We start from the raw sequence: 18,612 nt of genomic DNA, 5'->3' as shown, positions 1-18,612 counted from the left end.
TTTATTTTTTTTTAATTTTTTTTTTAACATTTTAAGATATTTTCTAGATCATATTTATTTTGCCATTGCTATATTGTGAGATTAGAGTTCGTTAATGGTAACCCACATGTGAATTGCAGTGTCTACCCTTTTTATGGTAACCTATATCTAACTGTCATTTTTACTAAAGTTGTTCAAAACTGTGAGTACATATCTCTGGCTGTTTTATTTTATTTTTTACTATTCTAACTAATTTCTTTCTCCTGTATTAAGGTACAAATTAAATTTATTATACCAGTTTAATAGATTGAATTTCAAATGTAATATATTTGAATATTTTGAATTGTTTTACTTGTTTGCAATAATAATTTTTTTAACTTAATATTTACTAAACATATCTTAGGATACAGGATGAACCTTTTACTTACTCATTTTAATTTGGCTATGACCTCTTCCTGTCTTAAAACTAACTGCATCACTTGAAAAACTAATCTGCATTATGCCATCTTTAACCCTGTAGCACGACAGCTCTTGTCCAGTCGGATTAAAAAAATCTTTCACTATAAATACCATTGCTACTACTTCACACCCCTTTTTGCTTTGCTGCTTAGCTTTGGTGCCATTCAGTTCTGTCTAATGTAAGCTTTGAAAATTACATGGGTGTGTGTTATGCTCATGATGATATGTGAATATGTTGAATTACGAAATAAAACAATTTATGAATCAGTGCCACTTTTGCTAATGTTTTTCTTCACTATTATGTAATATTCCATATATACCGTGCTTCGTTATTCTATATGTGCAGTTAAGAATCGAGTACCTACAGAAATTATTTCATCCTATATTAGTCAGCAGGATGGCTGCCTATTGCTTCAGACCTTAATGGTAAATTTATTCAGCCAGCTCTTTAAATCATTGTTTGTATGCTAAATTCAATGCGGTGTATAAGAAATGAATCATCAAAATGGTTCTTCAAGGTTTATGCTTAGTATTCATGCTGAAAAGTACTCTGAAGGTCTCCAAACTGCATATTTACTTTGCTTCCTCTGGCTCACGAATAAATTAGTCAGGTTTTTTTCAATCAGTACAGGATTGAAAATTATGCTTGAAGAGTGTGCTAGAAAATTATTTTCCCTTCTGCTCTTCTGTAATGGCATTCACATTACAAATTGATATTTTTCTTACTGAACTAGATTTGAAAAATGCAGCACTGTTATATGAAAAAGTATAATTTCCATGATATTAGAAATTTGAATTCTAATAATTTGATTTAGTAAAGTAAGTAAAGAATTTTAAGATTTTTAAAATTATTTTATGGAACGTTAAGATAAATAATTATATTTTTGAATTATTGCTAAGAATTTTATAATTATTTTAAGAATGATTTGAACATGGAAAATGAACAAAATAATTTTATAAAATTGTTATGAAAAATGCACTAAAAGTTTTGCTTTTTTGTGTTAATATAAAAATATGAAAACTGCAATATTGAATATGAAAACTGCAATAGTAATTAATTTATAATTTTGTGCCAAGATAGAATATGTTATGGCAAACTTTGAAGGCTTAAGGTAAACTTTGAAAGCTCATGGAAAACTTTGAAGGCTTTTAGAAAAATAGTAACTTTTTCATATATAATTATTAGTTTTCTTTTTAATATAATGAAGTTTTAATTTTTTTTCAATATAATGGGATATCTTAGCACAAGTTTAAAAAGGCCAGTTGCCTTTAAACAAGGAGGAGGTGTTTATAAGTGACTGTTTAGTGTCCCTTTAACCACTGGTGTATTAATACATCAATTCGTTAATTTGGATTTGCTTAATAGATGATCAGGTTTAAGACTGAAGTCTTCCACTTAAGTGTAAAATAAAATAAAAATTAGAGATGTCTTAAAAGTGATAAAAATCATAATTTCAGTAGTAATATTTCAAATGATGTAAAAGTTACAATAATAAAAATTAGTTATATTATAAAATTTCACAATTTGTTGTCACTATTTAAAATAAGTAATGGTATTTCAAATTTTAGTATTTGTAAAATTTGGTGAAAAGTTTTGAAAAGCCTTCCCTAAACAGATATCATTATGAAAATTCTAAAATTAATTGTGGCAGATTACTTGCAAATTTGATTTCCTTTTAATCAGACTTCATTTTACCTAATATTTTTTTATATTATTATTGTAGATACTGCAAAGTTTTATTCACTAAATTTTCAAGGCCTATTCATCTTGAATTTGAATTCATGTATATTTATTTATTTTTTTAATCTCAAGTGTGTAAAGTATAAAGTCTTAGTTGTACTAGGACAAATAAATATACTAATATTACTGTTTTTCAGGATTGCGAATTCCAAGCTCTATTGAGTTGTTTCTTCAACAATAGTCACTATTATGCTTACCTGTTAGTCAAAGATCTTGTGATTAAGGTAACTTCCTTGTTTATACTAATTCAGAAGTCAAACAACAAAAATTGTTTATCTCTTGTTTTCATTCCTTGTTTATTTCTGAATGCATTATAAAATATTTCCATTATACAGGTAATTGCATTTATGATTTTATTGAAATAAGAGAAAGTATATTTCTTCTTTTAGAATATAAATAATCCAAAGGCTTGGAACCTGTTTTGTTTGATCATTACACGAAGCCAGGAAAGTAGACATAATCGTTTCTGTCTTCGTCTTATGATGAAGGTAAGGTAGATGTTAATATATTTTTCTCAAAAAGTTATTTTCAAAAATTGATATCATCTGGTTGGATCCAGTACTATATAAATTAAATATTTTTATAATTCTAATTGGATTATACCTCTATTTAGTTTTCATTTATGAAAACAGCTTAGATGGCAGCCTAAGTGGCTAACTGCCTATGTCACCTACAATTGGAGCTTGTGCAGTTTCTGCTAACTTATGTAGCAAAAGGAGCTATTTGGAAACAATATATCCTTCAGGCATAAAATTGGCTTTGGATATCATGAAGCTATTATGCTGTTAATAATTACAAAGTGATGACATACTAGAAAAACTGTGATTAAAAAAATATATATTATAGAAGACAGATTGAAATTTTGATTTGGACTAGGCCTTTGTAAAAAATGACAAGATTTAGATGAAGGAAGGGGAGACTTTTGTATTAGCAAATATGTCAATATATGATATATACTTTTGTATTAACAAATATGACAATATATAATAGTCACAACATCTATTAATAATTATATAAATGGTACTAATATTTGTAAAAATCGTCAATAGGGCATATTATAATTTATTTTAAATGCTAGCTTAGCTATATAAATAATTAGGACGAATTTCTGCCAAATGAGTAACAGTTAGCAGCTAACTGGCTGCATTTTACTGAACTCATCCTCTAAAAATCAGTTCTTTACAGAAACAGTACAGAAATATAAATTAATGATGGTTGATGTATAGTATAATTCAGAGAAGTGATATATTTCAAAGCATGGAAAAATGAAAGTTGTCATGTTTCCTATCAGAATGAGTGACACAGATACAGGGTGATCAGCGAATAAGCCCTGATTTCAAAATTAAATATCTCTACAACAAAGATGGATAGAATTATGCGGTAAACTGTACGTTTATTAGCAAAACTGTAAAAATGGTGTACAGAAGTTTAGAAAATTTAGTTGTGAAAATCGTCAACAGAGGGCGCTGTATCACAATGACTTATCAATAGCCTTTAACCTTTTTCCATGGGCTACAGGGGCTAATTTCAAACGTATTATGGTCACTTATTTTAAATGAAAGGAATAGAAAAACAAATCAACAGGGTCTTGCATTTCCTAATCCATATTAAGGAGTAAATTTTAAATCTCCATAGTTTACAGAAATTTCTTGAGACACATTGAAAGTGATCAGTACGACTGTTGGCAAGTGATAAGAGGCTAGCGTAGAAAGTGAAATAATGTATTCCATTAAACAACTTTTTTTTTTTTTTTTTTTTTTTGCTCGTTCTGGAATTTTACTGATTAGAACACAGTCTTACGACAACACGTCACAGCTTTCAAAACCGATTCAATGTTCCAGTTGGACCCAATGCGAAAACCATTCTCATGCTCTTCGCGAAATCCGAACGGACTGGCAGTGTGACAGATGATCGAAAGGGAAATGTTGGGCCTAGGCAAACTGTAGTCATTCCTGAAAATGCAGCCAAAGTTTCTGGAATTGTTCAGTAAAATCCTAGGAAAAGCATCTGACGGATTGCATCAGAGACAGATTTAAAGTACACAAGCATGCAACAAAAATATTAAAAAATAGTCTATGGATGTTTCCATACAAAATCCAAAGTCATCATGAAAGGTGTGCAACAAAGGGTTGACTTTGCAAATCAGATTCTAACAATGATCGACAATGACAGATTTGATGTGAGCTGCATCTGGTTCACAGATGAGGCACATTTTCATTTGAATGAAATTGTTAATAAACAAATCTGGAGATTTTGGGGTTCCGAAAATCTGCATTTGTGTGAAGAGAAAGCACTGCATTCGCCTAAAGTTACTGCATGGGCTTCGGTATGCGCCAGAGGCATTGTTGGACCCTTTTTCGTACGAGAAACGATAACTACTGAACGTTATGTTACGATTTTGGAACAGTTTGACAGCACTCAACTAACGTTGGAGGATCGACCAGGTATCGATTAGATTATGCAAGATGAGGCTCGACCACATCGAACAGATAAAGTTTTTCGCTTTCTTCATTAATACTTTGGGAATAGAGAAATTGCGTTAGATTATCCGCAATTTACTGACACAGGAATTGCTTGGCCTCCATATTCTCCCGATCTGAGTCCTTGTGACTTCTTTCTGTGGGACGCATTGAAAGACACTGCCTATTGAAACAATCCCGCTACTCCCGCTTCACTTTATTGTTTTTTAGACTCATTTCAGAGAAAGAGTTTTAAGTGCAGAGCGCCATCTGTTAATGATTTTTGTAACTAAATTTTCTAAACTTTTATACACCATTTTTACAGTTTTGCTAATAAACGTACAGTTTACCGCATAATTCTATCAATCTTTGTTGTAGAGATATTTAATTTTGAAATCAGGGCTTATTCGCTGATCACCCTGTATCACATCTGAAGACCTCACTGAGAACACAATTTATATTTGTTTGATCAGTTTTAAATGAGAAAATAATTAGTAAGTAGGAACAAAAACTTAGTGATTTATTATGATGGTATGGTGTTCCTCTTACTTTTACCTCCATCTCTTCCCTGTATAAAATTTTAGTGCAATTTACTATCAGTGTTTTCCAGATACTTCGGATTCTAATTAACGACAGCATGAAATGTGCACTTGAATACTTAATATAGAAGCTGTAATTTTTTCATGCCTTACCTTTACTTAAAGATATAAAACATAATAGCACTTTCTGATCGAACATATCTGTGTTTAGAAAGTTTATTTGTTTTTAAAATCGGTATGTAAAGATTTTTGTTCCAAACAAACTTTAAGAATATGCATAATGAAAATTTTAACTTTCCTTTTTCTTTTAGCATCTTAATTATGATGGTTAAAGATTTGTATTTGTTTTGATTTTTTCCCCTAATATTGTACTTACAATATTACTCCTTGTGCTTCTGGTTTCTGTACAGTTTTCTTACTTGAGTTCTTAAATCATAATTATAATTTGATTTTCAGCATCAAGATCATTTGGCTCTTGGATTTCTAAATGGACACAATGCTATGATATCTGGCACTTATAAACATGCTTTGGGTAATGTATTTTGAGCTACAAAATAAATTACATGAATACCTATGTTATTATTTATATTTTCGTATCAAATTGTGATTGTCTTTAAAAGGTAATTAATATTTCACTTTAAACAGGTGAATATATGTGCATTCTCAAGGAACGACCAAATGATCCATTTGCAACATTTTGTGTTGGTTATACTTTTATACATATGGCTTGCCAAAAATTTGCCACTAAGCGCCATTTTCTTGCTCTTCAGGTAATGCACTTTTCGTGTATAGACAATAAATTTAATGATTGAGTATAAAAACTGATTAAAATTGTGGAAGACCTTTTTTAAAATGATTTTTTATTTAGCACAAGTAACTTGCACGATATGAGAATAATGATATCATTTATAATGAAAATGAAAATTTAAGTAATTTATTTGAAGTTTAGATGCTATTTTGTGATAATATTATATCTTTACAATAATGAGGAATAGCAGTACAGTACAGAGTCTGTAATCTGGACGTCCATTATCCGGAATGATCTATAATCCGGACCTCAAAGCCACAAACTTTACGCATGCGCGTAGAAAATGCGCATACATTACACATGTGTGTAAAGAATGCGCATACATTACGCATGCGCGAGTTGAAAGAAATGTTTAATAAAGTAAACAGATAAATATTAAGCTTTTTTTTTTTTGTAAAATTTTATACCCTTTAGATCATAATTGATCTTTATTTCACAAATTACAGTTTCATATTTTTAACTGTATAATTTCTGCATGCCATATTACCAGATTTAAATTGATGATCTATAATCCGGAAAAAACCCTAATCCGGAATCGCTGAAGTTCCAATGAGTCTAGATTGCGGACTTTGTACTGTATTAACTTTTTTGTTTCTTTTATGTGTTTCCTTATCAATTCATTCAAATCACTTTAATATCACAATATTGCAGATTAAATAATTTAAACTATGACCTTCATATAGTAAAGTCAACATTACTAAAAAATAAAAAAATTCATTTGTGTATATATTTTTCATGGGAATATATCTAGTTCTATAGATGAATAAAAAAATCTGTCATGTTTAAAATTATCAGAAATTTTATTTTGAAATAACAAGTTTATTGAACTTCTTGGAATATTCTGTCTGGGAAATAACTGGTCTGAATTCAAGATAGTCAGACTTATAAGATAGTCCAGCAAATTTTAAGTTGTTTTGCAAGAATAAAGATGGTTTTCATATAACTGACAATCTAACATTTAGTGTCTTGATAAGATTCCACAAAAAAGACAATTAAAGGCACTAAATATTGCACTGAGAGGTAAAATTAAGTGCAAAGATTGGAAAAAGACTGATTTTTTAGTGCTAGAATTGTACCTGCCAAAGCTTTTTATTCATCCATTTAATGTATTGTGGATTGTGAATGTATTGTTCAGGTTCAATAAAACTGGTTACACTGAAATTTTCTGAACTCCTAGTAGTTGTACGTGTGAGAGAATTTTTTTATCTTAAGGTTAACGAAACCAGTTCTGTATAGCAGAAACATTGTAAATTAGGGAGAGTTATTTCTTGAATCCCAAGTGATAAGGAGGTGGAAGTGCAATTTCTGTATCCCATCTTTTAAGATTTTCACATCAAAATCTTACCTTTGGAAGCAATACATTATGTTCACAGAGAGTTATTTAAAATTTTTCTCAGCATTACCTTACATTGTCTTTGATTGGAAAGGAGGTGGTAACTGTAGACTGAAGGAAAAGCAAGAAAAGCATGCTCGTAATCATGAAATAGCAGATCGACTCAGCAGACAAAGATAAATTTTTATTGGTTAGAGATATAAGTTTTGAAATTTAAATAAATCATTATAAGAAGCGTTTTTTAAAATTCATTGTGTGCTTAATTTGTGGCATGTTGAAAATGCCAAGCAAAAGGACTTAAGTCTGAAAGAAAAGGATAAATTGTGAAAAGATTTTAATGCTGTTGGTAACTGCAGCCAGAGAAAAACTACATTTAAATTGGGAATCTCCCAAACAATATTGTGCAGTGTACTTAAACAAGAAATTGTAATTAATGAAGAACTATTAAAAGTTTGAAAATATTTCAAAGAAACACAAAAAATAAAATAGAGAGACATTGCAGTTGCTTTTCTAGAATGGTTTCAAGATATAAAATTAAGATGTGTTCTAATTTCTAGATCTTTTTTCGCTAATTCACTAAGTGCCTGGAGAGAACTTTTTATCGATTGGCAGATGGCTTGCAAACTGAAGAAAGAAAAATCCAGCATTGTTCATCAAGTACTGTATGGTGAGAAACAAGAAGCAGTTCATTGTTCAGCTGATAACTGGATAAAAAATTGTTGTACTTGGACCGCTAAATGAATAAAAGCAATGAAATGTATAATACAGACAAACTGGACTGCATTATGGAACGTTACCAGAAGACATTAATATTTAAAAGTGAAAAAGCAGCTGATATGAGAAACTGAAGGAATAATAAATTTCAATACTAATAAGGTGCAACAGGAACCTCACAATTAAGAAGATAGCATTGGTTATTGGCAAACATTAGCTTCCTTCCAGTAAATACAACTTCTACTATTTTTTTAGAGTATTATAAAGGCTTTTAAATATCATTACAGAGAAAAGTTTTCAAAAAAGGATGAACAGAATTAAATTCGAAGGAATTTGAATTAAACTCAAAGGAGGTAACTAAGTTGATATCTCTGCTATTGCCATGCATATTGTATTCAAGATAATGGGTCAGTCTCTTAAAATAAGTTAAAAGCTATTTTTCAAACATGGCTTCTATGTAGAAGCATTAGAGGCACTACAAACTATAGCTAATATTTCAGACATCACTGAGGGAAGTTATGGAAATTCATTTTTAGGATATGTGTCAGTTCACAGCAATATTGAGACAACTTGTTTAAAAACTGACTATGGTACAAACTGAGAGGGAAAGTGATTACATGCTGTCATCAATCATATAGAAGAATATTGCAGATTCTAAGAAAAACTCTTGAGCAGAGAGGTGCTAATCAAAAAGGTTACTTGCAGATTTATGAAATTAAGAATACATTTGAGAAGTTGTTGTTGAGCAATATGAAACAAACACAGATGATATAGTAGTTGTTTCTAAGAAATAAAGTTTCAAGAGTGTAATTATAAAAATATTCTTATAAAAAATAAAAAATTTCAAAATTGCTAAATAGTTTAGTTTTAACATTAATTTTTAATTATCATTTTAGGATTATATTGGTTTAATTGTAGGTTAATTGTTATTTAATTATTTTACGTAAAAAGTTTAAAACTGATATTATGAATTGCAATAAAAAATTGTTGTCATTAAACTCACTAAAATACATGATTTTATTGCATATTTTTTTTAAATATCAGGTTCTGCATATAAAAGATAGGTATGATCTCCAGAAGGTAAATTTAACATATCTGCTGATATTTTCATCCTTTGAAGTTGGATTACAAAATAGTGCTTTAATGCTTAAAAATGTTTCTTATATTTTACTAGTAAAACTAGAAAAATGGAAAAAAAATTTTTTTCATGTTTAGTGTAATATTTTTTTCCAATGTTCTTGGAACAGGTGTTGGCAAATTATTTTAAGAAAAAGCCAGATTATAAAAATTTTAGGCTTGGGAGCCCAAGTAGCAAATATGAAGACATGAATGGGTATAGTATAGATTATAAAAATTTTAGGCTTGGGAGCCCAAGTAGCAAATATGAAGACATGAATGGGTATAGTTTCCCCATAGAGTAAAAAAGTTCTTTTCATTGTGAAGTGATAACATTTATCCCCCCCAAAAAAAGTGGAATAAAATATTTTCATTTACATGTTAAACAGTGTTATTATTAAATAGATTAACATTTTTGAAGCAAAGAATGTAATTGTTTTTCTGAGATAATATTTCATCATACTTGAGTTCAAAATTAGTATGTTGTTTGCAAATGGTCGTCTGTTAATAATGATCTGAACTGCAATTTTACATACTTTATCTTTGAAAATGTCTTTTTGCAGTGGTAAGGTACTTCTGAATATGGATATCTATCCCGATGCATATGATTTTTTTAGAGTGTATTTATCTTCTGAAAGATATTTATAAAATTGAGTTAGATCATTTTCTTTACTTATCATGACTTTGCAAATCAATGACTTTCATGTGAAGATCAGTAGTTTCAGTAGAAGCTCCTCAATTATACAGTCTGATGGATTTTAAAACATGGAAATATCTTTTGCATTTGCATAAAGATCCACAAAATGCTTTTCTATTTGTAGTATAAGTTCAGAAAATATATCCTGCATAAATGTTTTTAGGAATGGAGGGTTTCACTAATATTTGAAATTTTTTACAGCATGGAAAATGGTCAAATTTGTGTAGTGTTGTTTGAAACTTTGTGATAGAATTCATTTCACATATGAGCATTGTTTCCTTTTGTAATTTTAAAATGAATTCATTGATGTATCCCACGACATCCGTGGCAAATGCTAATTTCTAATAACCATTCATTGTTCAATAATAAAGGTTGTGGGCAATTTTTCTCATTTAAAAAATATCCGTGACTTCTCTCAGTTCGAAGTATCTCAACAAAACTTTCCCATTCCTGAGCCATCAAATAGCTGTTTGACAAGGTAAGTTAGGATATTCAGCTTCAATCTCTAATAAAAATACACAAAACTGTAAATAGTTTGAGTGAATAAGCCATTGAGAGTGAAAGAAGTTTACTACTGATACAACTGGTCCAATGACTCATGACAGAATAAAATGCTGCCAAAGAGCTTACTGGTGAATAATACAGAGGATTACCAAAGGTTTTAAACATTTAGTCCAACTAAACCTTTCCCAGTTCCACACATATTTTTCTACTATTAGCTGTGACACATTTTAACTGATTCCATTGCTATTGTATTGTGTTAGTGTTTTTTCGAATTCCTTGAATATATCTTCTTCTGTGGTTGTTCCACACAGACTATTCATAGAAGCAAAAGTGGCCAATGAAAACTATGGGAATTTTTTTACTGTGTCTTTTAACTGATTCTTGATGAGGCTTCCAATGTCCTCAAGTCTTCTAATAGTTGTTCTTACCAAAGACTGACCATTTGAAACAAATATACATTTTTGGGGCATATTTCTTTGGCTAGCAAACATGAATTAATTAATTCACCTTCGGTAAATGGCTTTTCTTTTGTGGCTAATAAATGATCTATTTTTAAGCCGACTTCATTATCATTTTTATTTTTATGAATAAATTGCATTATGTTTTAAACTTTTCAATTCTAATGATTATTCATTTTTTATGAATATTGAATACTGTGTCATGCACTTAGTTTAAAAATGATGATATGTATGCTTTTCACACAGCTATTATGTCACTGCATATTAAACATAAGTCTTTCTCCTTTAATTCTATGACAAAATAATTGACACTCTATTCTGCTTTAAAAGCACGGTATTTGAGGTCTTTTTTTTCTCTTATTTGATTTTGAGAGTGACATGATAAAGATAGATAAAAAAAGAACAAAGTATTGCAGATAACCTTGACAGATGATATCACACACATTGCTATAGCAGAACTCCACATGCTTGTGTGGCATACATTGCACAAACGTTCATCTGTTGAGAGTGCTTTCAAAAGCAACAACAAATTCAAGAATATGGTAGTAGTATGATTCATGATTATTATTCACAACTTTTAAACTCAACTGTCAACCACTGCAGAATAATATGTAATTTTATTTATTTTTATGTAGAAAGTAATACCATTCTGCAGGCCAGATTAAAAACAAATGACGGGCCGGATTTGGCTGACAGTTTGCTGACACCTGCTGTAGAGCATCATTAGCACATCAGGTTCAACCTATCATCCGTGCGCGAATGACGCTGTAGCATGTGTGATCATTATTCTAAGATATTACTGTCATATTGCATAAAACCACAATTTAAAAGAAATTAAATGTATAATTGGACAATAAGAAGTCGCATTAATGAAAAAATATAGATCTCTTCAAATAACAAATTCAAAATACAGATATTGGTGCTGTTAAATTATTCCTATTATTTCAAAATATTGAAGCAAAATAAAATGTATGCATGTACCTACATGCTGAATGTTTAAATTTAAAGATTTTAAAACGTAGCAAATTTGATATAATACATAATCAGTGAAGTAAGAAAGCATGAAAAGAATACAAAAATTATAAATTAATATCAAATGAGATGTCATTTGTTTAGGAAACATTATCATATTACTGCATTATCACTTATGGAATATTTAATTGCAGTTCACGCAATAACTGGTTTGTCTGTGCATAATCGTCTGTAATAGTTGAAGTGCTGTCTTTTGTTGTTTTGTCTGAATCCAACGTTTCTATGATGTCCACCACAATATCATCTCCTATCTGTTCACAGAATCCCAACTGTAATCTTCATCGTCTGTGCTCTCAAAGCTTGGAAAGGTTATTCTTTATTAATAATTCTAATATTTTGGCATTATAATTTTTTTTTTTATTATTTACATTCCTTTTCTTCAGTTGTGAAGTTTCTGCTGTACTTGTACCGTCCCCCATTTTTAAAAACACACAAAGTTCAAGCACAAAATTTGAAAAACCACACACATTTAAAAAAAAAAAAATCCTTCACTAATACTTCTAAACAACCTCTTCATTCAACTTTCAGTACTACACTAAAAATAAAGCACATAATGTTTGATATTTGATCAATGTCTCAGAGCGCTGCTTCCATAAAGAGTGGCAAAAATCTGATGCACCAGCACGTCAGTGCAGTGAATGTGTTAACTCTTTCCAAGCACGCTACCTTTTAAATTTGGAATTTCAACCAAAAAAAAAAAAAAAAAGTTTAATCAGGCCTATGGGAGTAGTAAATGGTAAAATTTGTAAAGATAGCACTTACCGTTTTAATTCTGTGGGTGTGCTCGAAGCAGGCTCACTGAATGAATAGTTTCGAAAAGAGTGCTGAAGCAAGCATTTCTGGGAAGCACATAATAGAATAAAAGATTCTGCCTACGATTAAAAAACACTTACCATAGCAGACTTAGCATTACTCATCCTCTTGGTTATATGATGATTGCATGCATATAAATGAAAAAAATTAACTTGGCTATGTGATATTTACATTTCATATTTACACTTTCGTCTCTATTTTTATTCATGGTGGTACTTTTCAATGCAAGTGACACCACGTTTTAAATAGCACAACCCAACATTGTGTGTTTTCCGTATGTACCGGGATCTGTGTCAGATTCACTATCTGAAGGCAATTCGTTTAGCACTCTCAGTGTTTCAAAAATGGTCAGCTCTCTTTGATCCATTTGCAAAATAATTAAAATTCAGAAAAAATAAACTAATATTATATCTACAATTAAGAAAATATAAACTTTAAAATAAAATTAAATAAACATCTACAACTGAAAACTATCAAAACATAGAGCTAACAAAGCTTCTTTCAACAAAAGCGAAAGAAAAAAAAAAAAAAAAAAAAGAGAACTACTGTAGTGAAAAACAAAGAGCTAACTGATAAAAATAACCAAGCCTCCCCTCCAAAAAACAAAACAAAACAAAACAAAAAGGAAAAACAGGAAATGAAACACAGATGTGGACCCACCTTTCTATTGTAAATGAGATCACCGGAGAACTGCAGTGAAGCAAAGATACAGTTGTTGGTTGATCTGGTCCTAGTGTTTCAATGATCCCGCTCTGGCACACCAGATGTTCACCATTCGATTTTAGGCAAGATTTCAAGGTAAAAATTTAAAACGTATATAGAATAAAGAGATCAGCATACAGCCAAGAAAATAACATAGAAATTTCTTTTCAAACAATTTATTTTATATCAAAAAAAAAAAAAAAAAATCTGAAAATGAGGGTTTTTTAAAACTAAACATAGCTAAAATGCATGGACTGGTTTGTGCGTTGCTGCCACCTTGATGCCTAAATAAAAAAGGTTCAAAGCAACCTATAAATCCTTTTTCATTCAATTTTTCTGTGTGTACAAGAGGGAATCTTTTAGGTGTACTCAGATTGGGCACAGTGTGCCAGAAAGGGTTAAGGAAGAAAACATTTTGGCTTTCCATCAGTACATTCAGTATTAAGAATAAATTATTATTTTTATTGGCACAGAATAGAAATAAAAAAATGCTTTAATGAAATGCTATATGGAAAGCTTTACCATGGTTAAAGGTGCACGTTACTCATGTTGATGAATGAGCATCTTTTGGGAGATAGATAATAAACTGGGAAACAAAAAAAATATTTTGCAAGAAAAGCCAGTAAATATATATATGAAAAAAATTGGTCTTTTTAAATTTTTAATTCTGAATGTCATATTAAGCTCCTGTAATTATTATAATTTATTTCAAATGAGTATTTTTCATTGTGGTACAGGTAAGAGAATACGAAAGACTTTCCATTTAAATAACTTTTTTTTTTTTTTTCCCAAGTGTTAAAAATACTTTTTAGTGTATCTTGTAAAATATTAAAATTTGTATAAAAATGTCTTCTGAATAAAAATTGTTAATTATTTATTATCGTAATTATTTTGCTATTTTTAGGGATTTGTTTTCCTGTCTCATTATTTGAAATTAAAAGGTGAATGTCAAGAGGCATATTATAATATTGGAAGAGCTCTACATCAGTTAGGTAATTCATATTTTTCATTTTTCTTTTGTAATCACCTTTTACATCATCAGAGAATACAGTGTTACGTGGAATGATTCCAGGTGAATAACTTGAATCAATATTTGTCTTCAAACTACACTTTTTACTTCATAGGTATTTTATGAGCAATATAATCATAAAATAAAATGTCTTTACTTCTGTAAAACACAAAGTAGACAGAAATGATCCAAGTACAGTCCCTTCACTAATGGTAGAACTTATTGAAAGCTTAAGGAAGTTTAATTCCATTTGAGGTTAGAAAGGAATGTCTCAAAGACTTGTAAATATTAACAATTTTTTCTTTGTCATTTACTGAAAACATTCTGATCCATTTTCCCTTCCTTTTTGGTTACTTGTGTACTATGTTAGTATTTAAAAAAATGAAAGACAGTAGCAAGGTCATACTAAAAAGCAAAATGTTCTTAACACATCTCACCAAAACTGACAATCCCTTTTCGCAACTGGATTGAGTTTTTTTTAAGTGTTATGGGGATAAGTTTAACATGGGTAGATAGTATGTCTACGTGCTTGCAGTATTTTTAATATTATGTGAAATACTGAAAGCTTTGTTACAAAAAATATTTTTTATTAGTTTAAGTATCTAGGCAGTTGCAGAAGAGCATGCGAAAGCAAATTTGCCCACAAGTATTTGGTAATTTGAATTTTATGTGTGAATCTAAATATATAAGTAAAGAAACTTCATTACTTCTAGATCCAAACATAATGTTATAAATCTAAATGTATTTAACTATAAAATGTAATTTTCTTTGAAACATGTCATTACCTAGTCATATTTTTTTTAATTAGAATTTTTCTCAAATATGAAATAATGAGCATTGAAATTAATATCTTCTTTCTTAACAGAAAACATTTCAGACACTATTGAGATTGCAAATGGAATTATCTGCAGTATAAAATTTTGTGATGTTATTTTGCATTAAAATAATAAGCAACTACTATTTTTTTCCCCCACTTCAATGTAACTTTTGAGAATAATATTTTTTTGACAGTTACTTTAAGAAAATACGTACAATTAAAATTACAATAAATTAATTGTTAATTTGCAGTTAAAGAATGTGAATTAAATGCGTGAAAAATTTTTGAAATGGCTAATTTAAAGTATTAAACAGTTTTGATGAAATTATATTCAGAGTTTTTTTTTTTTTTTTTTTTTTAAATATTTTCCTTAAGTGAATAAGATCATGTGCAAGGAATAGTGTTAGTTCGACTCGTATTCAAATGTTGATGAATAGGCTGGCTGCAGGTGGTTTCTTGTAATTTGAAATGTGAACCAGCTTTACCTAAACATTCTTCCTTCTCTTTGGACAAATGGCCATCATGTGCTTAATCCAATCTAATCTATATAATTCCTTAAAATGTCATCCTGTGAAGGCAGCACGTTGTTTGGCAGATAATTCTTGCATGATTTGCCATAATAGCTAAATAAATAATTAATTACCCAGCAAATTCTTATAAACAGGATGGTGTATGATTTTGAATAATTCAGCTATTAAGAATATTTTTAAAATGTGACAATGTTTTGTGTCTGTCATAATTGCAATAAAATATCTTTGCTATATTGTCATCATATAATTTACTTTAAAAAATTTGGAATCAAATTTCAGATGCAAACAATTTTTTCTATTCTTTTGTTGTGAGTGACGTTGATATAGCTTTTAATAATGATAATGTAGGGTAACTGAAATTAATTAAGAAGCTGTGATGAAAAATTGATCACTATTACAAGAACGCTATTTTCAAAAGCAGAATTTGATACATAAAATTGTCTGAAATTAGGTGTAGTCTTATATTTTAGATGTTCACAGGATTACAGAACAAAGGAAAATGTGTGTAATTCTACATGCCAACAGAGAGAAAATTTTAAAACATTTTAACTTTATTGATTTAAAAATTGTATGTCATAATTTACCATTAAATCTTTTTTCCCTTTAATTCTAAATTTTTTGACTTTTCTGCATACTTATAAAAAATTTTTTCTTTAGCATATAAAATTTGAATGGTCACGAGACCATTTTATCTATAATCAAAGAATGCTCATTATACGAGAATACAATGACCTCTTCTGAAGGCTTGAGAATTTAGCAAGTTTCTGTTCATAGAAGATGTGTCAATGGAGGTTCAAATATAACTGTTAAACTAATAAACGTGCCTGCATCTTTACCTAACATTTTAACACTTTCTGGCACGCTACCTTTTAAAGCTCGAATTTCGATTTAAAAAAAAAAGTCGGCAGTTTAATTAGGCCTAGAAGAGTACACAAGTAAAATTTTGTAAAGATAGCACTTATCGTTTTAATTCTGTGGGTGTGCCCACGGGACACTGATTGAATAGAGCAGGGGTGGCCAAAGTGTGGCTTGCGAGCCTGATACGGCTCTCGCAGGAAATTTGTGCATATAAAATATATGTATGAAATATGGTAAACTGAAACTATTCAGTCTCTAAAAAGAAGTAATTAATATGTTTAGACTCTTTTTACAAAGTTATCAGGGATTTCTTTCTATTTAAAACCTCCTCCACTATTTCTATAATGATGTAAATATGAACTTGTGGCTTTTAGAAAATCTAGATGCGGCTCTCGAACATTTCTGAATTCAAATGTGTGGCTCTTACTGACGTGAAGTTTGGCCAACCCTGGAATAGAGCTTCGAAAAGAGTGCTGAAATGAGCATTGCTGGGAAGTGCGTAAAAGAATAAAGAGATTTTGCCTACGATTAAAAAACACTAGATTCTGAATATCACAGCAGGTTTAGCATTACCCAGGGTGTGCCATGAGGAAATTTGCTACTCTACACCCCCCTAGAAAGCTCATTTTGGGTTATATGATGATTACATGCTTATGAATGGAAAAAAAAAAGTAACTTGGGTATATGATATTTCATTATTTACACTTTAGTCTATTTTTTTCATTGTGGTACTTTTTGAAGAAAGTGACACCACCTTTGAAAAAGCACAACCCAATATTTAATGTTTTACATATGCGCTGGGATCCGTATCAGATTCACTATCTGAAAGCAATTCATGTAGCACTTTCAGTGCTTTAGAAATGGTCATCTCTCTCCAACCCGCTTGGAAAAAATAAACTAATATTATATCTACAATTTGAAATTATAAACTATAAAAATCGTTGCTCTTGATGATGTTGGTCATTTCTGTACAAAATTTCATTATAATAAACTAATTATATTTCAAGGTATTGCATGTGTTTCATTTGCAACCTTAATTGAGTACACTAGTATATTATCTAGATTAAATAGCATTACATCAACACTAATATTAGTGTAATTATTATAAAAAAAATCAGCAGTCCTTCTATAAATATAAGTAAGGTAGCCTGATATTTAATTTCAGACAATATCATGAACTTCAACATAGTTTTAGGAAATTTTAATTACATTAGTAGTACTTTTCCTTATATGTATTAATCTCTTCTAGGTATGAAAGATATGGCTATTCAGTATTATAAAAAAGCTCTATGTGCTCCAGTTGTTATTAAGGGACCAGATGAAGTAATTAATTGATTTCATGTTTTCCAATTTCATTCTAAATATAGTTTTTGGTTATGTTTTTACAAAAACTTTTCAAATTGCATTACTGTAATTTAAATATTCATCTGTGTTTTTGCTAATTGATTATATTTTCTTTTCTACCTTAGGAAGTATTTAATCTGAAGCGTGAAATAGCCTATAATTTATCTCTTATCTATCAAGCTACAGGTGCATTGGATCTTGCATATATGTACTCTCGTAAATATATTGTTGTATAAACATTTTATATATAATGTATATACTGCAAATAAATGTTTTGATATTGGTTATGTTATGTTGAACATTTTGATTTTATGCAATAATAATACAGTTATCTATTATACACATACCACTGCATTTTTATCATTAATTTCCTATAAAATGTGATTTAATTTTAAATATATCTAAAATTGCATTAAAAATATATAGCTTACTTCTCAAACTGATGATTATCCAAGATATGAGGAAAAAGTTAACTGAAATTAGTTATTTATAAGACTCAGTTATCCAGAATTTCTAATAAGTTAGCTAAGAATAATCCAATGTTATATTAGCATGTATAATTTCCCCCATTTCCCAGACTATATGATATTTCAGTTGGGATCAATTCTTGGAGAGTGCAAGTAATTCTATTGCTTTTCTGCTGCATCTTTATAGGCATTAGCTAAAAACTTCACCCTTAAAGTAAAAGGTACCATTCCAT

The 18,612-nt window shown here is 29.7% G+C and overlaps 1 protein-coding gene across 2 annotated transcripts in view; it reads left to right on the top strand.

Annotated features, from left to right (window-relative positions):
• The window catches only part of LOC118202464 (general transcription factor 3C polypeptide 3), a 104,641-nt gene extending 86,442 nt beyond the window's left edge, over window positions 1-18,199 (top strand). The window contains exons 21-27 of one of the 2 annotated variants that reach the window (XR_004760398.2): window positions 2,317-2,403; window positions 2,569-2,667; window positions 5,634-5,709; window positions 5,823-5,947; window positions 11,974-12,147; window positions 14,259-14,346; window positions 17,818-17,869. Coding sequence is in view for 1 of the 2 variants with exons in the window: in XM_035374645.2 (XP_035230536.1) it covers window positions 2,317-2,403; window positions 2,569-2,667; window positions 5,634-5,709; window positions 5,823-5,947; window positions 14,259-14,346; window positions 17,818-17,891; window positions 18,038-18,148 (660 nt within the window). In the remaining variant the exon portion in view is untranslated. Of the gene's footprint in view, window positions 1-2,316; window positions 2,404-2,568; window positions 2,668-5,633; window positions 5,710-5,822; window positions 5,948-11,973; window positions 12,148-14,258; window positions 14,347-17,817; window positions 17,892-18,037 lie in introns of those variants that run through there. The other variant, XM_035374645.2, reaches the window with a different exon arrangement.
• The last annotated feature ends 413 nt before the right edge of the window (window positions 18,200-18,612 follow it).

This window comes from Stegodyphus dumicola, chromosome 6, assembly GCF_044657685.1.
Source record: "Stegodyphus dumicola isolate Sdum_Otavi_A_Nest chromosome 6, ASM4465768v1".
Lineage (NCBI taxonomy): Eukaryota > Metazoa > Arthropoda > Arachnida > Araneae > Eresidae > Stegodyphus > Stegodyphus dumicola.
Note: the sequence above shows the minus strand (reverse complement) of the source record. Positions and strands in the feature narration are given on the sequence as shown.